Source organism: Procambarus clarkii, chromosome 29 (genome assembly GCF_040958095.1).
Source record: "Procambarus clarkii isolate CNS0578487 chromosome 29, FALCON_Pclarkii_2.0, whole genome shotgun sequence".
Taxonomy (NCBI): Eukaryota; Metazoa; Arthropoda; class Malacostraca; order Decapoda; family Cambaridae; genus Procambarus; species Procambarus clarkii.
The window spans coordinates 10,089,290-10,114,713 of NC_091178.1; the positions used below are offsets into that span (position 1 = coordinate 10,089,290).

Consider the following 25,424-nt stretch of genomic DNA (forward strand, 5'->3'; position numbering starts at 1 on the left):
TTTTTAGTTTTGTTTTTGAATGACGCAAAAGTTGGACAGCTTTTCAATTCATTAGGGAGTGAGTTCCATAGACTGGGTCCCTTTATTTGCATAGAGTGTTTACACAGATTAAGTTTGACTCTGGGGATATCAAAGAGATATTTATTTCTGGTGTGGTGATAATGGGTCCTATTACATCTGTTCAGGGAGATTTTCAGAGCAGGATTTGCATTTAAGAACAGGGTTTTGTAGATGTAATTGACACAAGAAAATTTGTGGAGTGAGATTGCTGAAGAAACTCCAAATGTTTAGCATGTTAAGGGAGTTAAACAAGGGGGCTGGGTGTTGTCTGAAAGTAGAATTTGTTATTAGTCTGATAGCAGATTTTTTCTGGGTGATGATGGACTTGAGGTGGTTTGCAGTGGTTAAACCCCATGCTCAGATACCGTAATTAAGATAGGGATAGATTAGTGCATAATATAGAGAGATGAGAGCAGAGTTAGGTACATAATATCTGATTTTGGAGAGTATCCCAACGGTTTTAGAGACTTTCTTAGTTATGTGTTGTATGTGGGTGCTGAAGTTGAGTCTCTTGTCTAGGAATAGGCCAAGAAACTTTCCATCATTTTTATTCCTAATGTTTACATTATCTATCTGAAGCTGAATTGCATTTGTTGATTTGCTTCCAAATAAGATGTAGTAGGTTTTTTTTTATGTTAAGTGTTAGTTTATTGGTTGACATCCATAAGTGGACTTTTTTTTAGTTCATTATTAACAACATCATTTAGTGTATGTGGGTTGGGGGTTAGAGTAGATGAGGGTAGTATCATCAGCAAACAAAATAGGTTTCAGAATGTTAGAGACATTAGGCAGATCATTGATGTATATAAGAAATAGGAGAGGTCCCAAGATGCTGCCCTGTGGCACTCCAACGGTTATTGGTAGAGTGGGAGAGGTTATATTATTGATGGTTACACATTGGTATCTATCACTAAGATAGGATTGGATATAATCCAGTGCATGCCTCGGATTCCATAATGATGGAGTTTACGTAAGAGGTAATTGTGATTAACAGTGTCAAAGGCCTTTCTCAGGTCAATGAAGAGTCCAATCGGAAATACCAATCGAACATCAGTTTGTTAGGGTTTTATAGATCCATGGCAATTTTAATGTTATTTTCTTACATTGATATTACTTACTCTGGGACACAAGCTTTACGGCAGCTCTATACGCTACCAGAGAGAATACAAATCCTTGCCGAAATACTATACGTGAAAATACCTAATGCCAAAGCAAAATTTTATAATTTGTAAAGAATGTTGAGCTTGCCTCATTCAGAGGATAAGTAGCCTAGTTTGCGATCAGCGTGCGAATTATATACAAATAAAAGCATTGTAGCCGTTAAATTGTTAAATGCTTAAAAAAATGCTGGTTAGGTCGATTGAGCTACGAGTAGATATCGGCAGCGATTCTGAGGGTGGAGAGAGGACCAAGGGGACAGTGAGGAAGGAACAACAATAGTTTACAATATGATTTATTGAGTAAAGCACCAGACAGTACTAGGAATGTTTTCCTCTATGATGACCTGCACATTATTTACACACAAATGCATTAACAAAAGTTGGCAGAACATAATAGTGTTATAAAAAAGAGACACTGGAGTTATCTAATTATGCATATTTGAACAACAATGTATGATTCAAACCTCAGTAATGTGACTAGAGGTAAGAAGCCTTCACTCCGTAGTCAATAACAAAGTAACAAAGGTCCCAAAAGACCTTTGGGACCCAAAAGACCTTTGGGACCCAAAAGACACTTTTCCTCACCGAAAATAAAGTTACTCCGGGCATCATTACTGATGTTCTTTCGTATAAGAAATTACATTATATACGTTCATATAATACTAACTTATTCTTTTAAACAAATTTTCCTTTCCAATTTCTAATGCATTGTGGGAAAAATCATAAAGGTTTTCCTATGACTGTGAATAAATTATTGTATGAGACTAGTGCCTGTCAATAATAATTCATAAACAGAAATCTAGAGATTATGATTGTTGACATTGATGGTTTGATGGTTTACATAAATTATCTCGTTGACCTCTGTTGACCCAAAATTTATGGCAAGTGGCGAATTCTCCCAGTTTGGTTAACAGGGAAATATGTCAGCCACATCTTTCATGCAGGAAGCGGAGTTTAGTTTGATAATATTGGTTATGCACATCACCAGCTGTGTGATAACACTTTGAGCCTTTGTTGTTTCCTGTCGAACACAGTTCTCCGTTATAAATAATTGGGTGATTAGTTGTTTATAAGCGTTGATATAATAATTCCGGCGAGGCTTTCATGAAGCGTTCAGACGGGTAAATATTGCTTGGTGTGGACAATAACTAGCTGGGTGACCGCGTGGACAGCTTCCCTATTGGCTAGGGGGACCCCGAAAAGCCTAATAGGCTCCGATGTCCCCGACCGTGAGGGCACCTTATAAACCATGTAGAGACGTGGAGCAGCCAACTAATCACCGGGACTTTTCTTCCAAGGGCCAACATTGTCCGAGTCTTGTCATATATAATCTCTAAGATGAGAGGATGAATAACTATGAATAATGAACCGGAAGCGAATAAGACCCGCCGCCTAGGAAGCCTTTAAGGCGCCAGACAAATTAATTTTCAGTCTAAACAGAAGCCGCCTCGACGACCTTCCAACAGTTATCAAATCTCTTGAAGAAGGCAGTGCCAAGCATGGAAGAATCGTGACAGCCAAAGCCGCCCAACATGTGCATGTAAGCGAAGTCTACGCAGTTGACCACACCGTCCCCATTACAGTCAGCGGACACCCCGGCACCTCCCTGTTGGAGAGAGAACGTTGTTATCTTCAGCATTTAAGTATTTAATGAAGTTTACCTCCCTGTTGGAGAGAGAACATTGCTATCTTCAGCATTTTAAGTATTTAATGAAGTTTTTCTATCATTAAAAATAATAAACAAATATAGTAACTAGTTAAAAGAAAGTTTGACTAGAAAGCAATCCTGCTAATTGAATACGTAAATGTGGTAAGCTTTTATTGAATAAGTATGAGCGTTATTAACCTTTATCAGCAAAAACTATATTAAAAACATTAGTAACCGTGTTTATCAATATTTCATTAACAATAGTAATACTATTTTCTGAAAAATATATTACATGCCTTAATTGAAAGTGCTAAAACATTCAAATTAATATTATTACAATTTAAATACTTTGATGGTTAGAAAGTTGCAGCCTCAGTTCATCAAACTGGAGAATAAAGATTACATTGTATAACATAATGAATCGTCACGATATATTTCACCTGGGTACCTTTAAGTGTGTTAATGTCCGGACTTTAGAAACATTTCTCAGAATCATTAATATGCTCTAAAGTGCAGTTTACTCAAATTATTTTTAGATTTTTTTTTTTAAACTGGACTACAAAAGTTTAAGCAATCCATCGGTGATTTCTTCGTAGATTACAGTGGTTAACGTAAGGGGTTAAGGTTAAACATTCTTATAATGTATTTTATTTTAAAACGTTTTCTTCACCATTACCACCACCAGTCACCCAATCCATAGTTACCACCATCACAAGTGACCCCCACCATCGCTCAATGTGTCCCCCCACCAACAACAATTATATTAGTCACCTCAAATCACTGCAACAAACCGAAGTAACCACTACCAATAACTACCACCACCGTCACCAGCACTCACCAACACCAACAAACAGACCAGCTGCCACTAATCACCAAACCAGTAGTCCTTCACCACCACACCAATCACCAAACAATCATTCCAGGCACCATCACCGCCAGAACTTTGTTGGTTTAGTTTGGTGTTCGGTTTAAGGCCTATCAACCTCTGGATTAAGGCCAACACAATAGTTTACTGGCCAGCTAGTAAGAATTCGTTAGTGCTGAATATGATTAACGACTGAAGTAAACCCTGTGTATATACTCCGAAAAGCGGGATACACTTCTCTGTGTATGCATGTATCCGTTGATGTTTTTTTATCAACGAATATTTCGCAATATAAATATAATAGGCATTAGGCCTAACACCAAACCAAGTTTTCACCAAGGAATATTTACATCTAGAAGTGTATTCAACATTTCCTTTTATTAACTCAAGAGTTTACCTTAGCCCTAGATTTTGTTCATAATAAATAATTCACTGTGATGGCCTTAATAACCTCCCCACGACCGATAAGCCAAAAGCCCAATTACCGAACCAGAAGCCTCATCCTCTCGAACAATCACCAAAAAGGTGAAGCCAAATTTTTAGTGTACATGACCGTGAATGTTTAGTTCTAAACTCCTGGGATTAACGTAAACTTGCAAGCACGAAGCCTAATGACTTTTAGGCTTTAGACCTTAACACCTTAAGCATAATATATCAGAAACCAAAAGATATAACTTAGGTGTATCATGCTGTATGAGGCTGCCGGTTACACACGCCAAGAGATAACATAAGGATTGTACATGGGCAGGTCATCCAAAGATTAAAGTCATGCTTCAAGTATTCTTAATTTGGAAAATTATAGTTATGAAATTACAGTATATTTAGAAGCTACCATTTATTTTCACAAAGAAATATTGGAACTATTTTCTTGTAATAAAGATGTGAAAATTAGTATTACTCAAAATAAGACACCAAACCTGGTAAAAAAAAATGTGAATGCTGTATTTCAATTCACTCAGGAATTATAGGCGTAACCGTTAATGTAACCCAATTTGTACTAAATTATTTATTTATTTATTTTTATTTATGTATACAAGCGTTCTTACATTCTTCTACTTACATAATTTTAACTCTCACACCTTCTTGTATCTCACACACTAATGTTGAATTTAATCCCCGGGGATGTTGAACATGCAGCCCATCCTCCGAATAGACAGTACGTTTTAATACTAAATGTAATAAAGTACAATCCTGACTATCGGCATAGTACATAAATACACTTAATCGCCAGCATCGCACCAAAATATTGTGAATATTAGAGTTTACCTGAAAAGCTGTATAGAAAACCACGACCTAACCTCACCTTGGGAGTGTAGGACAAGCATGTAAATAACATTTATTGCTTCTTAATTACAATTAGTACTTAAAATATAGCTATATGGATATTACCATTTTATAAAATTAATAAAACAAAACTAAAGTCTTTCAATAATTATAAAGTAACTCAGGATTCTTTCAAATTTTGTATAAAATCTCTATTGTTTAATAAAACTGAAAAAGTAATTCTTTATATTTAAAACTTTTGTATGCAGAATTGAACACGAAGACTTCAACCTATAGATTTTAAGTGTATTAACAAAAAATAAGCAGATTATATTGGGAGGTAAGTGTAACAACACAATTAAGTGTATTTATATACTATGCAGATAGTCAGGAATGTACTTATTACATTGAGTATTAAAACGTACTGTCTATTCGGAGGATGGGTTGCAACATGTCATGACAGCTCCTGGCTTACATTGACTTGTGGGTATACATAAGATTCTTAATATTAACTCTGTAATGCCCAGTGATAAATATAAGGATTTTATTCCCTTCCTTTAGTCTGAGTAAACACATTATTGTTAAAACTTGCCAGGTAGCAATATTAAGCGTTCCCCATTTTTAAAAGTGCAATCAATCTAGAAAGGAATTATTACTCTACCATTATATAATCTCAAAATATTTGGCAACCTCATACAACAACATCACAAAAAATTCATAAGTTTAGAAGGGTGGCTTAGAAGTTTATTATACTACAACTAATTATGGTGGGTAATAGCGAGGATGAGTTGAGTGGCGGGTACTGGGGAGTGTAATAAGACTGAGATAAGCGAGTGATCCTACTAAATAACGCCGAGGCGAGCGCGGCATTCTTCAAATTGCTTTTCGAAGATTCCAGTAAGCGGGGCAGAGCATCCGTTCTGGCCGTGCTTGTGAATCCTCACATAGTCGACGCAGCTCACAACGCCGTCGCCATTACAGTCCTACATCATAATGATTACCTTTTTATAGCACACCCCTTATACCATTTGCAGTAATTCAAGGTATTGTTTACAGTAATGTGTGTGTTGTCAAGGTCGTTCGGGAAGATTGCGTATCAGTTCTTTAAAACAATTTGTAAATTTATAAAATAATCTTGGATGTAACTAATATATTACTCAATATTCTTGATGGGTGATTTTGGACAATTTATGCATTCAGGTTTGAAATTTATAACATTTTTGTGGGAATGTAATATAGTTGACAAAAAAATTGTGGAATTATTTCGGGGCAAGTAACAGTTAAATTATTACTGAAGAGATATTAAAAGAACAGGTTGCATTAACGCGTTCCCATTTTGACTAGCTTTACTGTTGTTGGGTGAGGCAGGTGCGGGTGGGTGATGTGAGGCAGGTGCGGGTGGGTGATATGTGAGGCAGGTGTGGGTGGGTGATGTGAGGCAGGTGTGGGTGGGTGATATGTGAGACAAGTGTGGGTGGGTGATATGTGAGGCAGGTGTGGGTGGGTGATATGTGAGGCAGGTGTGGGTGGGTGATATGTGAGGCAGGTGTGGGTGGGTGATATGTGAGGCAGGCGCGGGTGGGTGATGTGAGGCAGGTGATGATTCCCAAGGGGGTGTAACCAGCGCGGTCCTTATAAAGGGCCAACCAGCGTGATCTTATCAACCATGTCAGAAGTGATTATGAAAACAAAATCCGATATACCTCAAGATTATTTCTTGAGTCTTGCCTCGCATATTCTCTTTCGTGTTTTGTGTTGCAGAAGTTGCATTACTGCAAGTGTTACTAAAAATGTCAATGTCACTTTTGTTTACTGTTCAGCATATTCAATAATTGTGCTTATTAAATAGAAACCTTTCATAACTGGTACCAAACATGTGTTTAGTACACTTGAAGGTATAACATTTTGTCTGAAATTAATTATTATATTACTGTGATGCCACTGTTCGTGACTATATTAACTTCGGATCACTCTAAAGTGCAAGTAGACAACATTTTAAGCTAAAGGAAAAGTAAAATAAGAGTATTAGACTGCAGGCAAGACAGAGTAATGATGCATTGTACACACTGCACCGAGACACCAATTATATATACAACAGTATCCATAATTATATAAGCACAGAGTCACAGAAAATGTTATCTCTTAAATATTAAATATAAATATCTATATAAACAATAACGTGATGCTTTTGAATATGTAAGTAACTCTTAGTTGGAGCGCATTTGGGTTAGTGAATGTTGTCGTATGTTAGTGAACTTGTGTTGGCCCCAAGTTGACGACACTTCTCTTTAACATAATTAACATCTCACAAGACAAAGAATCCAAATCGGAAGATTTAAGTGAAATGTAATTTATAGAAAGTTAAATATTATCTGGTTCTGCACCAAATTTTATTTTTTCATTAGTACCCATGAATCTTACATGCTATGTATGACCTAAACTGATAATGAGTGCAGATACTCGCTCTGTTAAAAAGAACTACGAAATACAAAAGCTTCGTTAATAAGAGTGTCTTTATATTCATTAATGTCCACGTTGTCAAGGCCTAAACGAAACAATACTGTCAACTGACCCCGTAGTTTCAACCTACTTAAGACGACCTGTTTTTCTCAGTGTGGAACTCAGAGAAGCTCTTCAACCCTTCCTCATTTCAATAGGTTAGGTCAGTTGGTACTGCATTAGGTTTACAACGTATTTTTGAGTTGACAGTTGGAACTAATTAGCGTTTACATTTGCACACAAAACAGTTGTCAAAAATTTGGTATATCGGCCAATGTTAGATGGTTAGCTCTAGGTTTAGTACAGATACTTTGGTTAGGTTCCCTCGCTTTTTCAACCCATCGTTAAACCAGGCTCATCAATTTCATAAATATTTTTCATAATTAAACCACATAGCCTAACCTAATCAAACTAACTTAAGTGAAATCTACAAAACTTAACTCGGTTACTTAACGTAGAACAAACATACAGAGATGAGAACGAGTTTCTTGTTTTAAGTAAACAGATAAATAAAATAATCTTTGGGAGAAGTCTAACAATTTCGTATTTCGAATGCTTGGAGTTTAATTTCTCAACCCTAATGCTATTTGACCTGCTGATGTTATTCTAGCATTACTTTCCCGGAAATATATTGCCCACTTTAGACTATTTCTAACAAAAATCACACAAATACATGTGGATTCTACAAAGCTTCAAAAACATTAATGAGTGAAGAATTTTCTCTTACTGTAGCCTAATGAATGAGCATTTTTTTTTTTTTGCACTTGCTGAAACCCATTATATACAAAAATTAGAACAGTTAGCCTTTCATGTTAACATGCTTCGATAACTTATAAAAGCTTAGTTATTTTATTCACACAAGACACTCAGGTTGGTTCATTACCAAAAGCTGGATTTAGGAGTGTCAGGCCTATGTTTACATCCCATTATTGAGCGCTGTCTGTCTTACCTGCGGAAATCCCGAAAAACTCGTTCGGTAATTTTAATGAACTGTGGCAACATAAACAAAAAATTCTCTCAAATTAATATTATTATAGGTTATAGTTTTGTGTATAGTTGATCCTACGGGATTTTAGGTGTTAGGTTCTGTTGGCAATTAATTGTATTTTCGGCCCCTTAAAATTGTAACATCGTGTTAAAATTTAACACGCTGTTAAAGTTTAACAGCGTGTTCAAATTTAAGAATGCGTCTTTGGGGTCGACCGCTAGATGGAATGAACATAGACTGAGGACGGGTTGCGAACCTGTCCTAAAGTGAATTGTTCATTCATACCAAACAGGATAAAGTTTTATTATTTTTACTTACGCTTGCAAACTTTTTCATGTACTGGCGGACGGTCTTGGCAGCACAGTAAAGATCGAGGACACAGTTCTCAAAAGCTGCAAAATGTAATTAAGCTTTACTCTTTTACCCCAGTTATTGTAATAAATGTTTTTAAATATATCCAGCTTTAATTATGTATATTTCTAGCGAATTTAATAATATTAATAAGTAAAACTTTAGGAAATACTTGTAAATATTCACATAATGAACAATAATCTTTGATCTAGATTAAAAAAACATGACTTTATGTATTGTCAAGTTATGTAAAAACATGACTTTATGTAGTCATGTTACGTAAAAACAAGACTTTATGTATTGTCAAGTTATGTAAAAACATGACTTTATATATTATCATGTTATATAAAAACATGACTTTATGTATTGTCAAGTTATGTAAAAACATGACTTTATGTATTGTCATATTAAGTAAAACACCTGGAGGAAAACAGGAAGTAAACCCAAGTGAAAAACTTAACCCCATAGACTGCGCTGCATGGTACTTACCGCCTTTCACATTGGGGTCGTCGCCTTTCAGAACGGGCTTGCCAGCGTCAGTCCAGTAGGGGAAGGAGATGAGGAACGGTCCGCAGAAGTAGCCACCTCCAGGAGGGGTGTGACAGGGAGAGGTGGCATTACAACTCGTGGACGCCTCGCATAAGCACCCCATGCAGTTGGCACTTATTAAACTGTCAGTCTGCCCTGTTTAAACGAGTGAGAGGGGGTTTATGAGTGCAAATTTCAAACATTTTTGTGGGAATGTAATATAGTTGACCAAAAAATTATGGAATTATTTCGGGGCAAGCTGCATTTGAGACGACATGAAGCACAGCATTTGAGGACACACTAATAGGATTTTCCTCCTTGTCAAGGGCACGTTTCTGCAACACATCCACTAAATCACTGATAACTGACTCTTCAACAACATTTAAACCTGATGCTGTGATCTCACCTCGACTAACAACAATTTATGTTTAAAGCTTTAGAAAACCATATAAATCTGCTTATAAATCCCTAGTTAGAGCAAAATTATTTTATCTCGTGCTTATTACCTAATATGAAAAAGGCCATATTCATCATAAAAAGTTATTAATTAGAAGACTTATGATGCTTGTGTCATAATCGCGGACTAGATTATGCACATTATATTTGCGAGACATTTGCAAAAATAAGATAATAAAGAGCTGCCTGCCCGTCAGCACACGGAGCGACAGTTGGTAACACCAACACTCAAGCGATGATCTCATCATCCCACAAGGATGATGAGTGGATGCGTGCTCTCATCCACGATGGTTCTTGGAGAGTTTCCTTGGAGTCTAGCATCGACAAGCATGCTTTATTTTCTTTTCAGTGTCGTACACAAATAACAGCTGGATTATTACTAAGTAAACAGATACCACCAGGTCTTCTGATGCATTGTAATCTAATTTCGTGATATTCATATGCTTGTGGAATGCAAGCGAATAATATCAAAATAATTAGATATTATAAATTCGGTGTCATGATGCACTCTACTAATGTTGGGCTCGTTTTTTCACACGATAATTACATTTAATATTCAAGACACAACAATCGTGTGTATTTGTTTAAAAAATTATCCCTAAAGATGTGAAAATTGAAAAAAATATCCTGCACTTAATAAGATAGAAGGTAGGCAATAAACAAATTGATAAACATTGGGATTTGGTCTTGTCACTGTCAAGGGCCGCGTATGGTGGCACTGTTACAGGGCCCGCGTATGGTGGCACTGTTACAGGGCCCGCGTATGGTGGCACTGTCACAGGGGCCGCGTATGGTGGCACTGTTGCAGGGCCCGCGTGTGGTGGCACTGTTACAGGGGCCGCGTAGTGCCACTGTAATAAAGTGCACCTCATTTTCTTCAAGGTTGATGTTTAATTTGGGCTTTAGTGTAGAGGGTTTTGGGGGGGGGGACTATTACTTGTTAATTACGGTGGCTCAGTGAGTAATGTTCCCCAACACAAAGCGGCAATGAGAAAATAATGGAGCGTTGTATTAATATATAAATTAACGAAATACAAGAAATGCCATAAAAATTGACTTGTTGGAATGTATATTCGAAATTTATGGGCAATACTTTACACAGCAGTTGGGAAGCGATGTTACCTCTAGGTCACCAGCAGCTTGACATGTTATAAAAGGCTGAGTTTCAAGATTAATTGGATGTATATATCAAAGTGTGCTGTGTTTGTTGGGGGTCTATATTTTGAGAATTGTCTTTTAATATGTTTAGAACTAATGTATTCTTACTGGTTAGTCAATAAGAAATGGTGGTGGCCTTAATCAACGACCCCTCAGACGTTGATAGGTTTATTAATTTATTATGGGGTGGCAAGGTGCCTCACCTTCGGTGTATATACACTTTTAATCCACTAAAGTCCTCGACAATGTCTAGCGGTAAAGTATTCTTTCTGGTTGGCGAGAAACCTCTTGGGGTTGTCATATGCCACCACCTCCCGCGGTTGGTGGGCGTCCAGAGCTAAGCTGTGGGCTTCCTACACGTGTCCATGTGAGCTGTTAGATGGGACCTCAAGGTTGTGGTAACAGCACCTCTCGACTCCGCCTCTCTCAACACACCACAAAGCACATCATCAAGAACACCTTTAAAATCAATCAATTTAACAGTGAAAGATGGTGGAGTGGTCCCCGTGCAGAGGTGTCAGGCGGATGTAAGGAACCTGCGTGCGTGTGTGTGTGTGTGTGTGTGTGTAACGAGGTTTAAATTTTGTTCGTCTTTATTTAGACGAGGATATTCGCCAAGCATATCCTCTCCCCAGACCCACGTGCAGCTTGCCTCGTAAATGCTTGAGAGTCAGAGCAACACTGTCCTTGAATACACATCCGCAGGTTTTAGCCTTGCCTCTCTCCTCTCTCATGCTATTCAAATATTAAATGTGAACGCCTCGTGTACAAGCCGTCGCGCTGAAACCGTTCTAGGTGGGCCTGACCTTTGTAGAGATGCCGTTGTCTAGTATTGCCTGTAACTCCTCAGGGAAATTATGATTTACAGGGATTTAAGTTATAGCTCGAGATGTATGCCTTGACGAAACCGGTAACCAGTGGAAGTTAAAATTTAATGTATGCATTTAGTGTTGAGTATAGAACAATTTGTTCAGTGTTGTGGTAGTGCGGATTGTTTGTAATTGTAACAGTCACTTCAGCGTTACAGGTCAGTGACCATTAATTGATCTCAGGGGTGACGAGATCAACGCGTCAGCTGTGAGAGTGTTGGCCACAGCTCTCTCCCAGGATGGCTCGCTCGAGCTCCTGTGGCTCCACTAATAGTGATGATCAGTGCTCTCTCACGATCCTCCAGCTTGCTCTGTAATCATGAACGTCGCTTGCCAGTCACGAACATCTTTATCACCGCTCGCGGCTCCTGGTCAGCAGTAAGCGGTTCTCCAGTGATTCAGATCAACGAGGACTTAATCTGAGACTTTAATAATATGGTCTCGTGGCGAGTACGAGCCCTCACAGGGAAGTCCACGAGGGAGCTTAACCCCGATCACTCACTCATTCTCACTCATCAGCTCACTCATCACTCATGTGTGATTTTGGTCTTTGTAATGCTCATCACTAACTAGTCCAGTATTTCCACTTTCATCTACATCGTCTCATCGTGTGAGGCCTGTTGGTTGGGCCCTCACATATCACAACCACACCCACACACACACAAGGGCGCCTGGTGGCTGAGTGGACGACACTCAGGACTCGTAATCCTCGGAACCGGGGTTCGATCCCTAGCGATGGCGGAAAACAAATGGGCAGTTTCTTTAACCCTGATGCTCCTGTTACCTAGTAGTAAATAGGTACCTGGGAGCTAGACAACTGTTACGGGCTGCATCCTGGGTGAGTGTGTGTGTGAAAAAAAATTGTTGATTCACTGACAGTTGAGAGGCGGGTCGGAAGAGCAGAGCTCAATCCCCGCAAGAACAACTAGGTGAGTACTGGCGGGCTGGCTGCATGCCTCCCTCTCACTCCTTCAACAAATATTCCTCATTTAACAAAAGGATGAAGACGATGAGATACAAGAAACCTTGGTCTTAACGACCACTCGCGACCCGGTCATTAAGACAACACTAACTGGCTAGTTAGGGATCTAACCATATAATGTTAAACACAAAGGTCATCCATAACTAATAACTAATACTTAAGAGCACTTAATATATAGTTTATGCATTAAGACCAAAACATTTCCAGTGGACTAACTTGTAATGTCAGTAAATGCATCAGTCTTATAAGTTACGATTCATCAGAGATATTCTCCTCAATACTGAGACTTTGGCTCTCTACCTGCAGGAAATAAACAAAGCCTTATAAGGCAGCTATTCTTGCCCACGTGTAGGGAATATAATATATATATATTTATATAACGCTCCACTACGTGGGTTAAGTTCGTTCGCTAGTTGGTTCTTGCGTAAAGCTGGCGACTGACGTTAGTGTACTTTGTATTTATATCGTGTCTGTTCGCCCAAGCTGTGATGTTTGGCACATCTATCGCTGTCCTCTGTGAACTCCACACTCTCCTGTGGAATCTCTCACTCCCACACACACACTCCTACGCTGTAAAAATGTGCAAGGATCACTACTTCCTGGTTTATTGAAATCTCCAAGTAATCATATATAACCACATGAATTTGTGTGTTTATGGATAAGTGTGGATTATGGATTAGTGAGCGCTTATTGAATAGTGTGCAAGAGTGACCATAGGATTATTCTCGCTTATCCCACACGAGAAACTCCTTTTCAACGACCCGTGTACAGACCAGGAAGGCGGCAGGTGTAACTGTTGGTGTGTGAGAGAAGCGGCCGGAGCACCGGTAACCAGGCCAGCTGGTCCTTCTCAGGTGCAGGTCAGGGATGTGTCTCACCACTCAGGGTAGTTAGGTGCGTGGCTCAATTTACGGGGTGCGTCACGGGAAGGCTGCGTCACGATAAAGGGTGCGTCACTACGAGCTGCGTCACGGAAGAGGGTGTATATCATCCCATTTATATGGGATGATATCATGCCATATGGGATGATATGGATTAAGTTAATCATGCCATTCTGAAATAAAACACTAACTGACCAGACTGGTAGGGGGTGGGTAGGGTAAGTAGAGTGTCAACACTTTGGAGTGGGGGGGATGATGAGTAAGAAACTGGCTCCACTACCTTAAAGATGAGTGGTTATGGAAGAGACTGAAGTCACTACCTTAGAGTGGGCGGGCCAGTGTTGGGTGTGATGTCTTACAATGGGCGTGGGTGTATAGAGGAAGTGAGGGTGGAGGCATTACTGTGGGCGGGTACTGATGTGGCTGGCAGGCGTTGACAGAGTTAACCATGGTCACTTTTCCCCCCTTCTCTGTGTTACATGATCTTACTGGTATAGTCTTGTTTTTTTATTATTCTCTCTCTCTCTCTCTCTCTCTCTCTCTCTCTCTCTCTCTCTCTCTCTCTCTCTCTCTCTCTCTCTCTCTCTCTCTCTCTCTCTCTCTCTCTCTCTCTCTCGCTTTCTCTCTCTCTCTCGCTTTCTTTTAGACGGAGGTCAGAGACATGTACAGACTCTCTAAAACAACTATGCCGCAGGCCACAGAGAACAGGACTCGCCACTGTATATTCTGACTGCGAATAATTATTTCCTTATAGTCTTTTATATAATGTTTAATATAAATATATATAAACAATGCACAAAATTCTATTCATATATTTTCTAAGAGCACTGTTATTTGGGACAATGAGTCTGGCATTCCCTGTGTTATACTGGTGTGGGGTATGAGGCTGGGAAGAACCTATTTTTACATTGATTATTCCCAGCAAATTCCGCAACACCAGTTTTATATATTTGTTCTCAAGTATTACTTCGTTCACCATGTCCTCATTATTTCTCTCTCGGTGTGTTGCCTCCTCTCTTAACGCAAGTGAGACACGGGGCAATGGTCGCCACGTCAAGGAGGTCATTAGACTCCTTGAGTCTTTATCCTTGAGGAGTCCCTCCAGCCTTCTCTCTCTGTGTGTCTGTGTGTGTGTCTCTCTCTCTCTCTCTCTCTCTCTCTCTCTCTCTCTCTCTCTCTCTCTCTCTCTCTCTCTCTCTCCCACTCCCACTCCTACACCCTCTCGACTGACTCAAGGGAGTGACGCCCACCCACATCAAAACAAAGGTGTCGGGACAAGGTGAAACTGTAGTTTTTGTTGCTCTGGTTTTTGATTATGGTCATAATGGAGCCGGCGGCGGGTGTAGGCTGGTATCCGGCTCGTGTCTGGCAAGTTTCTATTTCTTATGCCCACATGCATGAACTCTTGACAACTTGGAGGTCATTCCTCTTTTCTTGTACGTGTGTATACGTGTGTCTGTATACATATAGCAGTGTGTGTGTGTGTGTACGTGTATCTGTGTACGTGTACCTGTGTACGTGTACCTGTGTACGTGTACCTGTGTACGTGTATCTGTGTACGTACGTGTCTAAAAGGCATGTATATTATTCTTTGTTTTCGATTTCCTTTGATCAGCTTCCATCCCATCTTATGCGATTCAAACTCCAGATTTTGTAAAGTAAATTTAATGCATTTACAAATATTAAACCCAGCAGGTCACTTATGTGAAGCAGTCATCACTTATGTAGAACTGAGTAAATGAACTCTACTCACATAAAGTGATCCAAAACTCCTACAAAACGGCTAAATTTGCCTGTAACTTAAGCTTCTGGACTCCTGGGACCATTAAAGCCGCAAGATACCAAGATTCATCCTTCATCATATACACTTTAATCCCTCCCAGAGTTCTCTATGTATATACCTCACATGTGTGGATGGAAGGATTTACCAGGAGTAATCCGATTCTGGGACAACTGTTTACGAAGATGAGACGCGTCTACTTTCACAATAAAAGGAGGATGGAGATCACTGCTGTTTAAATAACACTGAAGGGAAGAGCAAGTAGCGAAGCTGTGCTGCAAGGAACAGCTCGAGGTGGGAAAGTGTCCTAGATTGTATGAGGCTGCCACATGCGAGGCTACCACATATGGAGGCTGCCACATGCGAGGCTACCACATATGGAGGCTGCCACATGCGAGGCTACCACATATGGAGGCTGCCACATGCGAGGCTACCACATATGGAGGCTGCCACATGCGAGGCTACCACATATGGAGGCTGCAACATGAGGAAGACGGGACGACCCATAGATTAAGACACGCGAGGGGTACAATGCATATAAGCAATGACACTTGCATGACAGTGAAACCTCGACAACCTTTGCTCCCCGAAGTCAACACCTCGACCTCCATCGGACCCCTAGCAGAGAACACGGGGCGCGCATCAGTGTTCCCGCCTTCACAAAGAATAACGGTACACAAGAGCTGTTATTCTTTTATAGATAAATCACTCCAATTTTCTAACACCTCCTTGAGGTTACCTTGAGATGGTTTCGGGACTTAGCGTCCCCGCGGCCCGGTCCTCGAACAGGTCTCCAGAACAGATGACATATTCCTCGAGAAATAGGACTAGTACCTTACATTTCCGCAAAGTTCCTGATACGATCGTGGCTAATGATGGTGTTCACAGCTTTCTCAAGTATGTAAACAAATATACGAAGGAACTACCATATCTCATCCTGAAGTGATCATTCATTTTCGCAACGAGATACGATTCGAGAGAATCCATTGATTCTTCTTCCCCCACAAGGTATTAAAGTAATCACAGTATATCCCGCGAAAACCACACCTGTTGAGGTATAAACACGGATTTTACAGTGATAAATATATCGTACGTCAATGACACTGCCGTCTGACCCTCGCATCTCTAACGATGCAAGTCACATCATGACTTGCAGCAAGCAATAACTCTCCCCAACCTATGAGCAACATGGGGGGTGGTGAAGCGGGTGGGAGCGAGCAACATGGTGTGGTGAAGCGGGTGGGAGCGAGCAACATGGCAGAGGCCGAGTGAGAGTTACTGAGACAAACGACAGTCGGAACAGATGATGGCTGAAGAGGAAGGTGCAGGACGGAGAGAGGAAGATTCCCGCGTGAAGACTGGAGGTCAGCCAGCAGGGAAGTGGGCGGGCGCTGGTGAGTCAGGACGATGTGAGAGAGTAATCACCCACCGTGTACTCAACTGAGAGTAATCACCCCACCGTGTACTCAACTGTGAGTAATCACCCACCGTGTACTCAACTGTGAGTAATCACCCACGGATGATCACAGATGAGAGGCGAGACGGTCGTTTGCCACAGTCGTCTCCATATTCATCAGTGCTCGAATGACATCATCATGATGGGGCAAATTGTCAAGAAAACCTGGTAATTCATTCCAACGCTGAAGTTTAGTGTTGAAGCGAAGAAACTTCCCCAAGAGTGTGCAGCAACTTTAGCACTCCAGTACTGCTCCCAAACAAGGAAGAAATCATTTATTTCTGGCACATTTGCATCCGCCAGTCGTAAAATCTTGTGCAAACGCTTGTCTTACACAGCACGTAATTGAGGGCTCCACGGAGAAGGCCGTCGACAAGTATTGGAAGGACATTTCATTCACGAGTTAGGTGTTGTGGTTGTAGTCCCGTGACCCGCGAGAGATCAGCTTGTGTCACGCTGACAAAGTTAAGATCGTGTCTAAGCAACAGTTGATACCTTCGTCAAGATGACCATACGATACAAAGGAAATATATACAGGTTACAGTATCATACAATAATCTGTCATTCATCAGCTCACAAACAAATGAGGAACACTCACAGTAACTCAGACCTGTGACTTACCATGTACTAAGACAGTCATGATGGCAGCCGTCAAGCCAATCAGTACCGTCTTCACTATCGCCATTACTGTCTTCTGTCCTCGTCTCCCACTGTCTCTTAAGATATCTCGCGACCTACACACACTCAGCAACCGGCCAAGTAACGCGAAGATTGGTTTCTGAAGTGACTATAAGAAGGGTAAGACTCAACAAAGTCGGCTCGAGATGGTAAGTGGAGGGAGAGAAGAGTGCGAGACGTCGTGACTCCTCTCGTCGACTGCTGGGGCCTGACTGGCAGCGGTCCGCCAGTGCAAGAGATCTACCTGGCGCTGCTCTCTTAGTCCCACCCACAAATTTCATTACGTTTCGTGTTATTTCCTTTCCTCCTGGCCTTGAAACCTTAACTTTCCTTCATCCCACGTATATAAACAGGTCAGCAGTATAGCACAGCTTCTCCTCACTAAACCCCCCAAAATAATATTCGGTCGCAATATATTATTGACAAATAATCTTATATCTATGAGATATGTGTTCCTAAGTTATCTTGTGAGTGTTCATTGGAGGTAGTCCACGGTTGTCTCAAGAGTGTCTTCAAGTGGCTGAGACGTCAAATGAGAAGTAAGGTTGTGAATGCCAAGTAGTGTGCAAGGAAGGGGGGGGGAAGGAGCCGAGCCCTGCGCCAAGATTTCTTGGAACTCCTACAAAGGAAAATTTTAGTTTGATACATCCGGTATAGCCAAAGTGAAAATGGTCATAATAACTCGATTTTTTTTGTACTGTATACATATGCAGGTTTGTAGGGTGTGAAGGGGGTTGTAGGGTGTGAAGGGGGTTGTAGGGTCTGAAGGGGTTTGTAGGGTCTGAAGGGGGTTGTAGGGTCTGAAGGGGTTTGTAGGGTCTGAAGGGGGTTGTAGGGTCTGAAGGGGGTTGTAGGGTCTGAAGGGGTTTGTAGGGTCTGAAGGGGGTTGTAGGGTTTGTTACACATTGGGCCTGAAACTGTTGTATACGCGTGTTATTGTTGTTCAGCTGAGTGTGCTTATGTGTAGAGACTCAAAGAGTGGAGGAAACTTTGCACAAACTTTCCTCAGGTTGGGCTCGTCCACCCACCGGTCCACCCACCGGTCCACCCACTGGTCCACCCACCGGTCCACCCACCGGTCCACCCACCGGTCCACTCACCTGGCCGTGCACCCCCAACACCCATCGGTGTACCCTTCCCCAGCAGCACTATACGCTCACGTCCTCTGCTTGAATGGCGCCTCTCTCAATGGTTCACCCACGCACCGCAAATACCAGTAACTGCCAACACAACCTAACTTAACCCAAGTCTAGCTATTCAACTTAACCTAAGTCTAGCTATTCAACTTACCTAAGTCTAGCTATTCAACTTAACCCAAGTCTAGCTATTCAACTTAACCTAAGTCTAGCTATTCAACTTAACCTAAGTCTGGTTATTCATCTTAACTAAAGTCTATCTATTCAACTTACCGGAACTTGGACGAGCCTAGCTTGTGGATGCGTTGGATTAGCGAGAATTTGGCCGCTTGTGAGGTCGGGCTGCGCACGGGACCTTGACACCGGCAATTGTTTCTATGGGGTTCAGCACGAGGCGGGAATTCCGCACTGGTAAAATCCCGGAGCTGCTGCTGTTGTTGTTATAAATTCAGCTACACGGAACAGGTTCCAAGTAGCACGGGCTATGGTGAGCCCGTAGTGGACTTACCTGGCACAGGAGCGGGGCTCCTGATCCCGGAGGTGCTGGGTTTTTCTGTCTATAGTATGTCAGTCGACTGTTATACTGTACTTATTGTACTGTATCGATACCTTACTGTATCGTCACTGATAGTACCCCATGGCGTATATAGGGCCTTAGTCAGGTCACAGTACCGTGGCAAACAGTCTTAGTGAGCTCACTGTACCGTGGTATAGTTTTAGTGAGCTCACTGTACCGTGGTATAGTTTTAGTGAGCTCACTGTACCGTGGAATAGTCTTAGTGAGCTCACTGTACCATGATATACAGCCTTAGTGAGCTCACTGTATCGTGGTATAGTCTTAGTAAGCTCACTGTACCGTGGTATAGTTTTAGTAAGCTCACTGTACCGTGGTATACAGCCTTAGGGAGCTGCTTCCAGATTCTTGTGATTATCGTACATAGGCAGCAGTGTGTAAACAAAGAATGGAATGTTTGTCTAACATTTTTACTTATTATTTTTACGCAATACAGGAAAGAAGAAATTAGAGTCGGACAGATTCAATTCGTTGAAAATCTGATGGATAAACTGAATACTTTAAAAGTCTGAGGTGTGGATTCAATACTTGATTGCTTGGTGGATATATGGAATAGTTTGAAAGTTTAATGGGTAGATTTAATACTTCGGAAGTCCGAAGAATGGAACTGATGAGAGAATTGTAAATTGGCACAATTGTTCCTCCAAGAATGAAAAGAGTGCAAGATAGACTCCTATACAATGGAGAAGTGAAAGAGGAGAGTGCATTAGCGCAGACCTTAAACTGTGAGAGCTGTGCGTAATCAAAAGTTCTATTGGAGGAGTACCATTGTATAAAAGTAAGGGGAATTGCTGTAAGTGTAATAGTTGTAGATGCACTAGTCTATTGTGTGCAGCATGTGCATGGCAGGGGTAGTGATGTGGGGCGCAGAGGAAACAGTGAGAATTAGTCATTGATGAGAAAGTTAAGTCATTGTTAATAGGGATAGCAAAGCGGAGGACCAATGCAGTATGAAACGCTATATACCGACATTATGAGGAGAAAGTATGACTATATAGCACTTGGAAGGGATATGAGAACACGGCAGGAGCTGGGATATGAGGAAGTAGTGAAGTGCTCAACTACTGAAGAGCATATTAGATGGAAAAGAAAGTCTCCGGGGTGAGGGGTGAAAGGGTGTCAGACATATTCAGTAGAGAGGGGAGCAATAACTTTAGTGGTTCTCTCCCCACTGAGGTTACATCATCTACGGGCTCACCATAGCCCGTGCTACTTAGGACTTTTTGTTCCAGGTAGCGATCTTTAACAACAACAAACATCCCCACTGAGCACGGGAGACATCTCCCGTCACGCAGGGTGCAGTCGCACCTCCACAGATCTCTAGTATCAGCTCCTGATACTGGTAATGGCTCAAAAGGGCCACCACTTACGGGCTATTCATGCCCGTGCCACCTTTTGGGGTGGCTTAATCTTCATCAATCAATCAATCCCCGCTGAGGCTGTAGCAGCTGGATTGCCTGCCTGTAGGCCTAGGTGGAACTGGGACAACATCTCCCGGCCTGGTGCTGTGCATGCCCCTGGAGATGTTCACCATCACGGTGTCACCCACAGAATTTCCATCGGTGGTTCATAGGATCTTAGGAGGACAGGAATGCTGGCAAGGCCACGTGTACCACCCCTCCAGGCAGCCCTGTCTGGGCCGGGGAAGTTGTGTCACCGAGTCATCCTGTGGAAGGTTAAGCACGATCTTTAGAGTGGGCTTCATCTGAACCTTTAGAGTGGGCTTCGTCTGAACCTTTAGAGTGGGCTTCATCTGAACCTTTAGAGTGGGCTTCGTCTGAACCTTTAGAGTGGGCTTCGTCTGAACGCCGCACTCGCTTATTTTCGTACACTTGGAGTATTGAGAACGTATAAAAAGCTTAAGGAGAAAGATCAGTTTAGATTATATACCAACAAATTATGGAAAAATGTTGGTTTGGTAATAGGGTTGAACCACCATTAAATATAATTGACGTGTGATCTCTGGATTGTTTCAAGCGTAGGTTAGACATGTATTTGAAAGAGTTTGGATGAGTATCAACAGCAATTGCCTCGCATGGGCCAATAGACCTGCTACAGTTTCCTCTTATTCTTATGTTGATAAGTTATCTATGTGGAGCACAACTATGTGGCCAACATTGTCTTCAAGACACTTTAAACCTGCGATTCCACTCCTGGGGATTTAGACGACGACTTTGGGCACACAAGTGGCCCCAAGATGGATATTATCCAAAGGATCCCTGAAGTGCACTCCTGACGAGGCAGCTGTAATCTGATTACAGAGCAGACTGATCACATTTACTGAGTTCAGAAGGAGGGCTAGATTGTATCTCGGCCCTGTGATGGTATCCTGGCTCTGTGATTGTATCCCGGCTCTGTGATGGTATCCCGGCTCTGTGATTGTATCCTAGCGTTGTGATTTTTCTATATTGCCTCCAGCTGTGATTCAGTGTTGCAGGTCGTGGCCGTACCGACGGCCACGAACCGGACACTGAGCTCATTGGAGACTTAATGCGACTTAATATCCAAGATTATGATACGAAGAACAAGGAGGTCACCCGCTGGACTCCTCCTCCGAGCCGCTGCATCCGATCTGCTGTACGGACCAGGGGGGGGGCCAGATTCACGAAGCCCAAACGCAAGTACTTACGAACGTGTAGATCATTCCTCAATCTTTGACGGCTTTGGTTACATTTATCATAGAGTTTATAAGCATGAAAACTTCCCAATCAACTGTTGTTATTGTTATAAACAGCCTCCTGGTGCTTCAGAGCTCATCAACTGTTTAATAATTGTAAACAAAGCACCCCAAAGATTGAGAAAAGATGTACACGTTCGCAAGTGCTTGCGTAACTGCTTCGTGAATCTGGCCCCAGGTATAGAGGAAGAAAATCGGCAATAGAGAGATCGTGAAGTTATATTTAAAGTTATATTTAACTATAGAGCCCCTCTGGTCTGGGGGAGAGACGGGGGCTACCAGCGGAGGTCCCCAGCGGGATACCTGCCCCCGCCCCCAAGCCACGCCGTGACGTCACTTCCTTACCCTTGTGCCGTGACGTCACAATCGACAGTCATTCACCACCATATGCGTGGTGACGCCAGTGTGTGCCACGACGTCACCAGCAACACTCATAATTCCCCGCCCATGGGTGATGACATCAGTGTATTCAAGCGGAATCAACATGTTCTTCATAGCGTTATTGTTACACTAATATTCACACTGAATTCGAAGGAGAGTATTCCTAAGTCTTGTAAGCAAACTAGAAGTAGCGAAATATTAATTCACTCTCAGGATTGGCTGTTGTTGCTGTAGGTAGTTGTTCAAGTTCAAGTATGTTATTGAACAAGTAGTTGTTGTTGTATTCCAGTCGTGTAGTTGGGGGGTAGAATGTTCACCCTCGCTGCTGTGTCTTGCTTGTCATGCAGGAACGTCGTGTTCTCAAGTCAGCCACAAGGTTAGGAAATTATAACCTCATCAGCGTTCTTGTGAGTACTCAGCGAGACATTGGCTTGAGCCCGTGTGTGTGTGTGTGTGTGTGTGTGTGTGTGTGTGTGTGTGTGTGTGTGTACTCACCTAATTGTACTCACCTAATTGTGCTTGCGGGGGTTGAGCTCTGGCTCTTTGGTCCCGCCTCTCAACCGTCAATCAACTGGTGTACAGATTCCTGAGCCTATTGGGCTCTATCATATCTACATTTGAAACTGTGTATGGAGTCAGCCTCCACCACATCACTTCCTAATGCATTCCATTTACTAACTACTCTGACACTGAAAAAGTTCTTTCTAACGTCTCTGTGGCTCATTTGGGTACTCAGCTTCCACCTGTGTCCCCTTGTTCGCGTCCCACCAGTGTTGAATAGTTCATCCTTGTTTACCCGGTCGATTCCCCTGAGGATTTTGTAGGTTGTGATCATGTCCCCCCTTACTCTTCTGTCTTCCAGTGTCGTGAGGTGCATTTCCCGCAGCCTTTCCTCATAACTCATGCCTCTTAGTTCTGGGACTAGTCTAGTAGCATACCTTTGGACTTTTTCCAGCTTCGTCTTGTGCTTGACAAGGTACGGGCTCCATGCTGGGGCCGCATACTCCAGGATTGGTCTTACATATGTGGTGTACAAGATTCTGAATGTGTGTGTGTGTGTGTGTGTGTGTGTGTACTCACCTAATTGTGCTTGCGGGGGTTGAGCTCTGGCTCTTTGGTCCCGCCTCTCAACCGTCAATCAACTGGTGTACAGATTCCTGAGCCTTCTGGGCTCTATCATATCTACATTTGAAACTGTGTATGGAGTCAGCCTCCACCACATCACTGCCTAATGCATTCCATCCGTTAATGTGTGTGTGTGTGTGTGTGTGTGTGTGTGTGTGTGTGTGTGTGTGTGTGTGTGTGTGTGTGTCTTCTCTCACTTGGGATATACTTGCAGGTCGACGCTCGGAACTTGGTCCAGCCTTTCAATATCATTAGTTCAAGGTAGTGACTCAACCCAACTGTTTTGCTTATCATATTCACTTTTCAAACTGTGTATTGAGTTAGCATAGACAGTTCCTCTCTCTAATTCATTCTATTTAATTACAACTCTTACGATGACAAAGATTACGACTCTACGTCTAATTCATTCTTTCCTTAAATATGATTCTTGTTACATTTCCGTAATTCATTTGCATCATACGTTCCGCGTGTTCTCTTGTTCTGCTGCTCCACCTACTTGGTCAATTCCCTTCAGAATCTTGTATATCGTTAACATGTCTGCCATATTCCATTTTTCCTGCAGTGTGGTTAGTTCCCTGAGACTTTCTTCATAGATCAGCCCCGTTAGTTCAGGAACGTGCTTGATGCATATTTGTGTTAATCTTTCCAATTTTTATTTTTTTGGGGGGGTGGAGGGAGTAGGGGATCTATTCAGGTGGCGCATACTCAGGACAGAGTTTCATATAAGTTTTATAAAGCGCTCAGAAGGCTCTTTTCTCCAAGTTCCTGAAGCTTAACAGGATGTTGGCTAGTTTTTGTGACTGCTGACCACATTATATATATATATATATATATATATATATATATATATATATATATATATATATATATATATATATATATATATATATATACATATATATATATATACATATATATATATATATATATATATATATATATATATATATATATATATATATATAATCTCCCCCTCCCTCTCCTTCTCCCCCTCTCCCACTTATCTTAGAAAATGTATTATTAAGAAGCAGTCAAACAACAGTATGGGACTCTCAGAAAATATATCATTACAACCACTAACAACTCTAGGGGGGTGAATCACACCATATATTATCGCCTGGTGGGGGGGAGTGCCTATAATGGCTAATATTTCTTGAAGCATTTAACTTAGGCCTACTCCGGCCACCTCCATGTTCGTCCGCCAGGGAACGCTTACCAACCTGTACATCTTTTCTCAATCTTTGGCGGCTTTGTTTACAATTATTAAACAGTTATTGAGCTCCGAAGCACCAGGAGGCTGTTTATAACAATAACAACAGCTGATTGGCAAGTTTTCATGCTCGTAAACTGTTTAATAAATGTAACCAAAGCCGTCAAAAATTGAGGAAAGATGTACACGTTCGTAAGAGCTTGCGTAACTGCTTCGTGAATCTGGCCCCAGGTTGTTGTTGTTGTTACAGATTCAGCTACTCGGAACAAGTTCCAAGTAGCACGGGCTATGGTGAGCCCGTAGTGGACTTACCTCAGAACGCCAGGGATGAATTTCGTCCGGTAAAGGAAAGGATTACACTATATTGCATTTGCTAGAAAGCGTTTAATGCATCTTTTTGTTATCAAACGACTATATTATAATTTCCATAATATTATCATTAACATAACTGACTGAAAGTGCCAATTATCAAAGTTGGGAAGGTAACGGAACTTCAGCCAAAATAATCGGTGTCGGTCTGTCAACTGACACCGGATATTTCCTCTTAATCTTAGGGAAATTCCTATTGTAAATTCCTAATGTACATAGCTATCGCTATACATATCTCCCGCGTAGTTACAAGCGACCGTGATTATGTTCGTCCGTGGTTGTTAGCGGCCGCGATCATGTTCGTCCGTGGTTGTTAGCGGCCGCGTTGAT

General features: G+C 41.6%; 1 protein-coding gene across 2 annotated transcripts; it reads right to left on the minus strand.

The window, feature by feature from the left end:
• Positions 1 to 1,499: 1,499 nt before the first annotated feature.
• Positions 1,500 to 17,851, minus strand: LOC123765038 (invertebrate-type lysozyme). 2 transcript variants are annotated; one of them, XM_045753421.2, is made up of 5 exons: positions 17,566 to 17,851; positions 9,324 to 9,518; positions 8,802 to 8,875; positions 5,840 to 5,979; positions 1,500 to 2,826 (listed from the first exon to the last, which is right to left on the minus strand). In XM_045753421.2, coding segments are annotated over exons 1-5 (474 nt in total). In that variant the 5' UTR covers positions 17,630 to 17,851; the 3' UTR covers positions 1,500 to 2,825. The 2 variants fall into 2 exon arrangements, with proteins under 2 accessions (XP_045609377.1, XP_045609376.1); XM_045753420.2 differs by lacking the exon at positions 5,840 to 5,979.
• Positions 17,852 to 25,424: the final 7,573 nt, after the last annotated feature.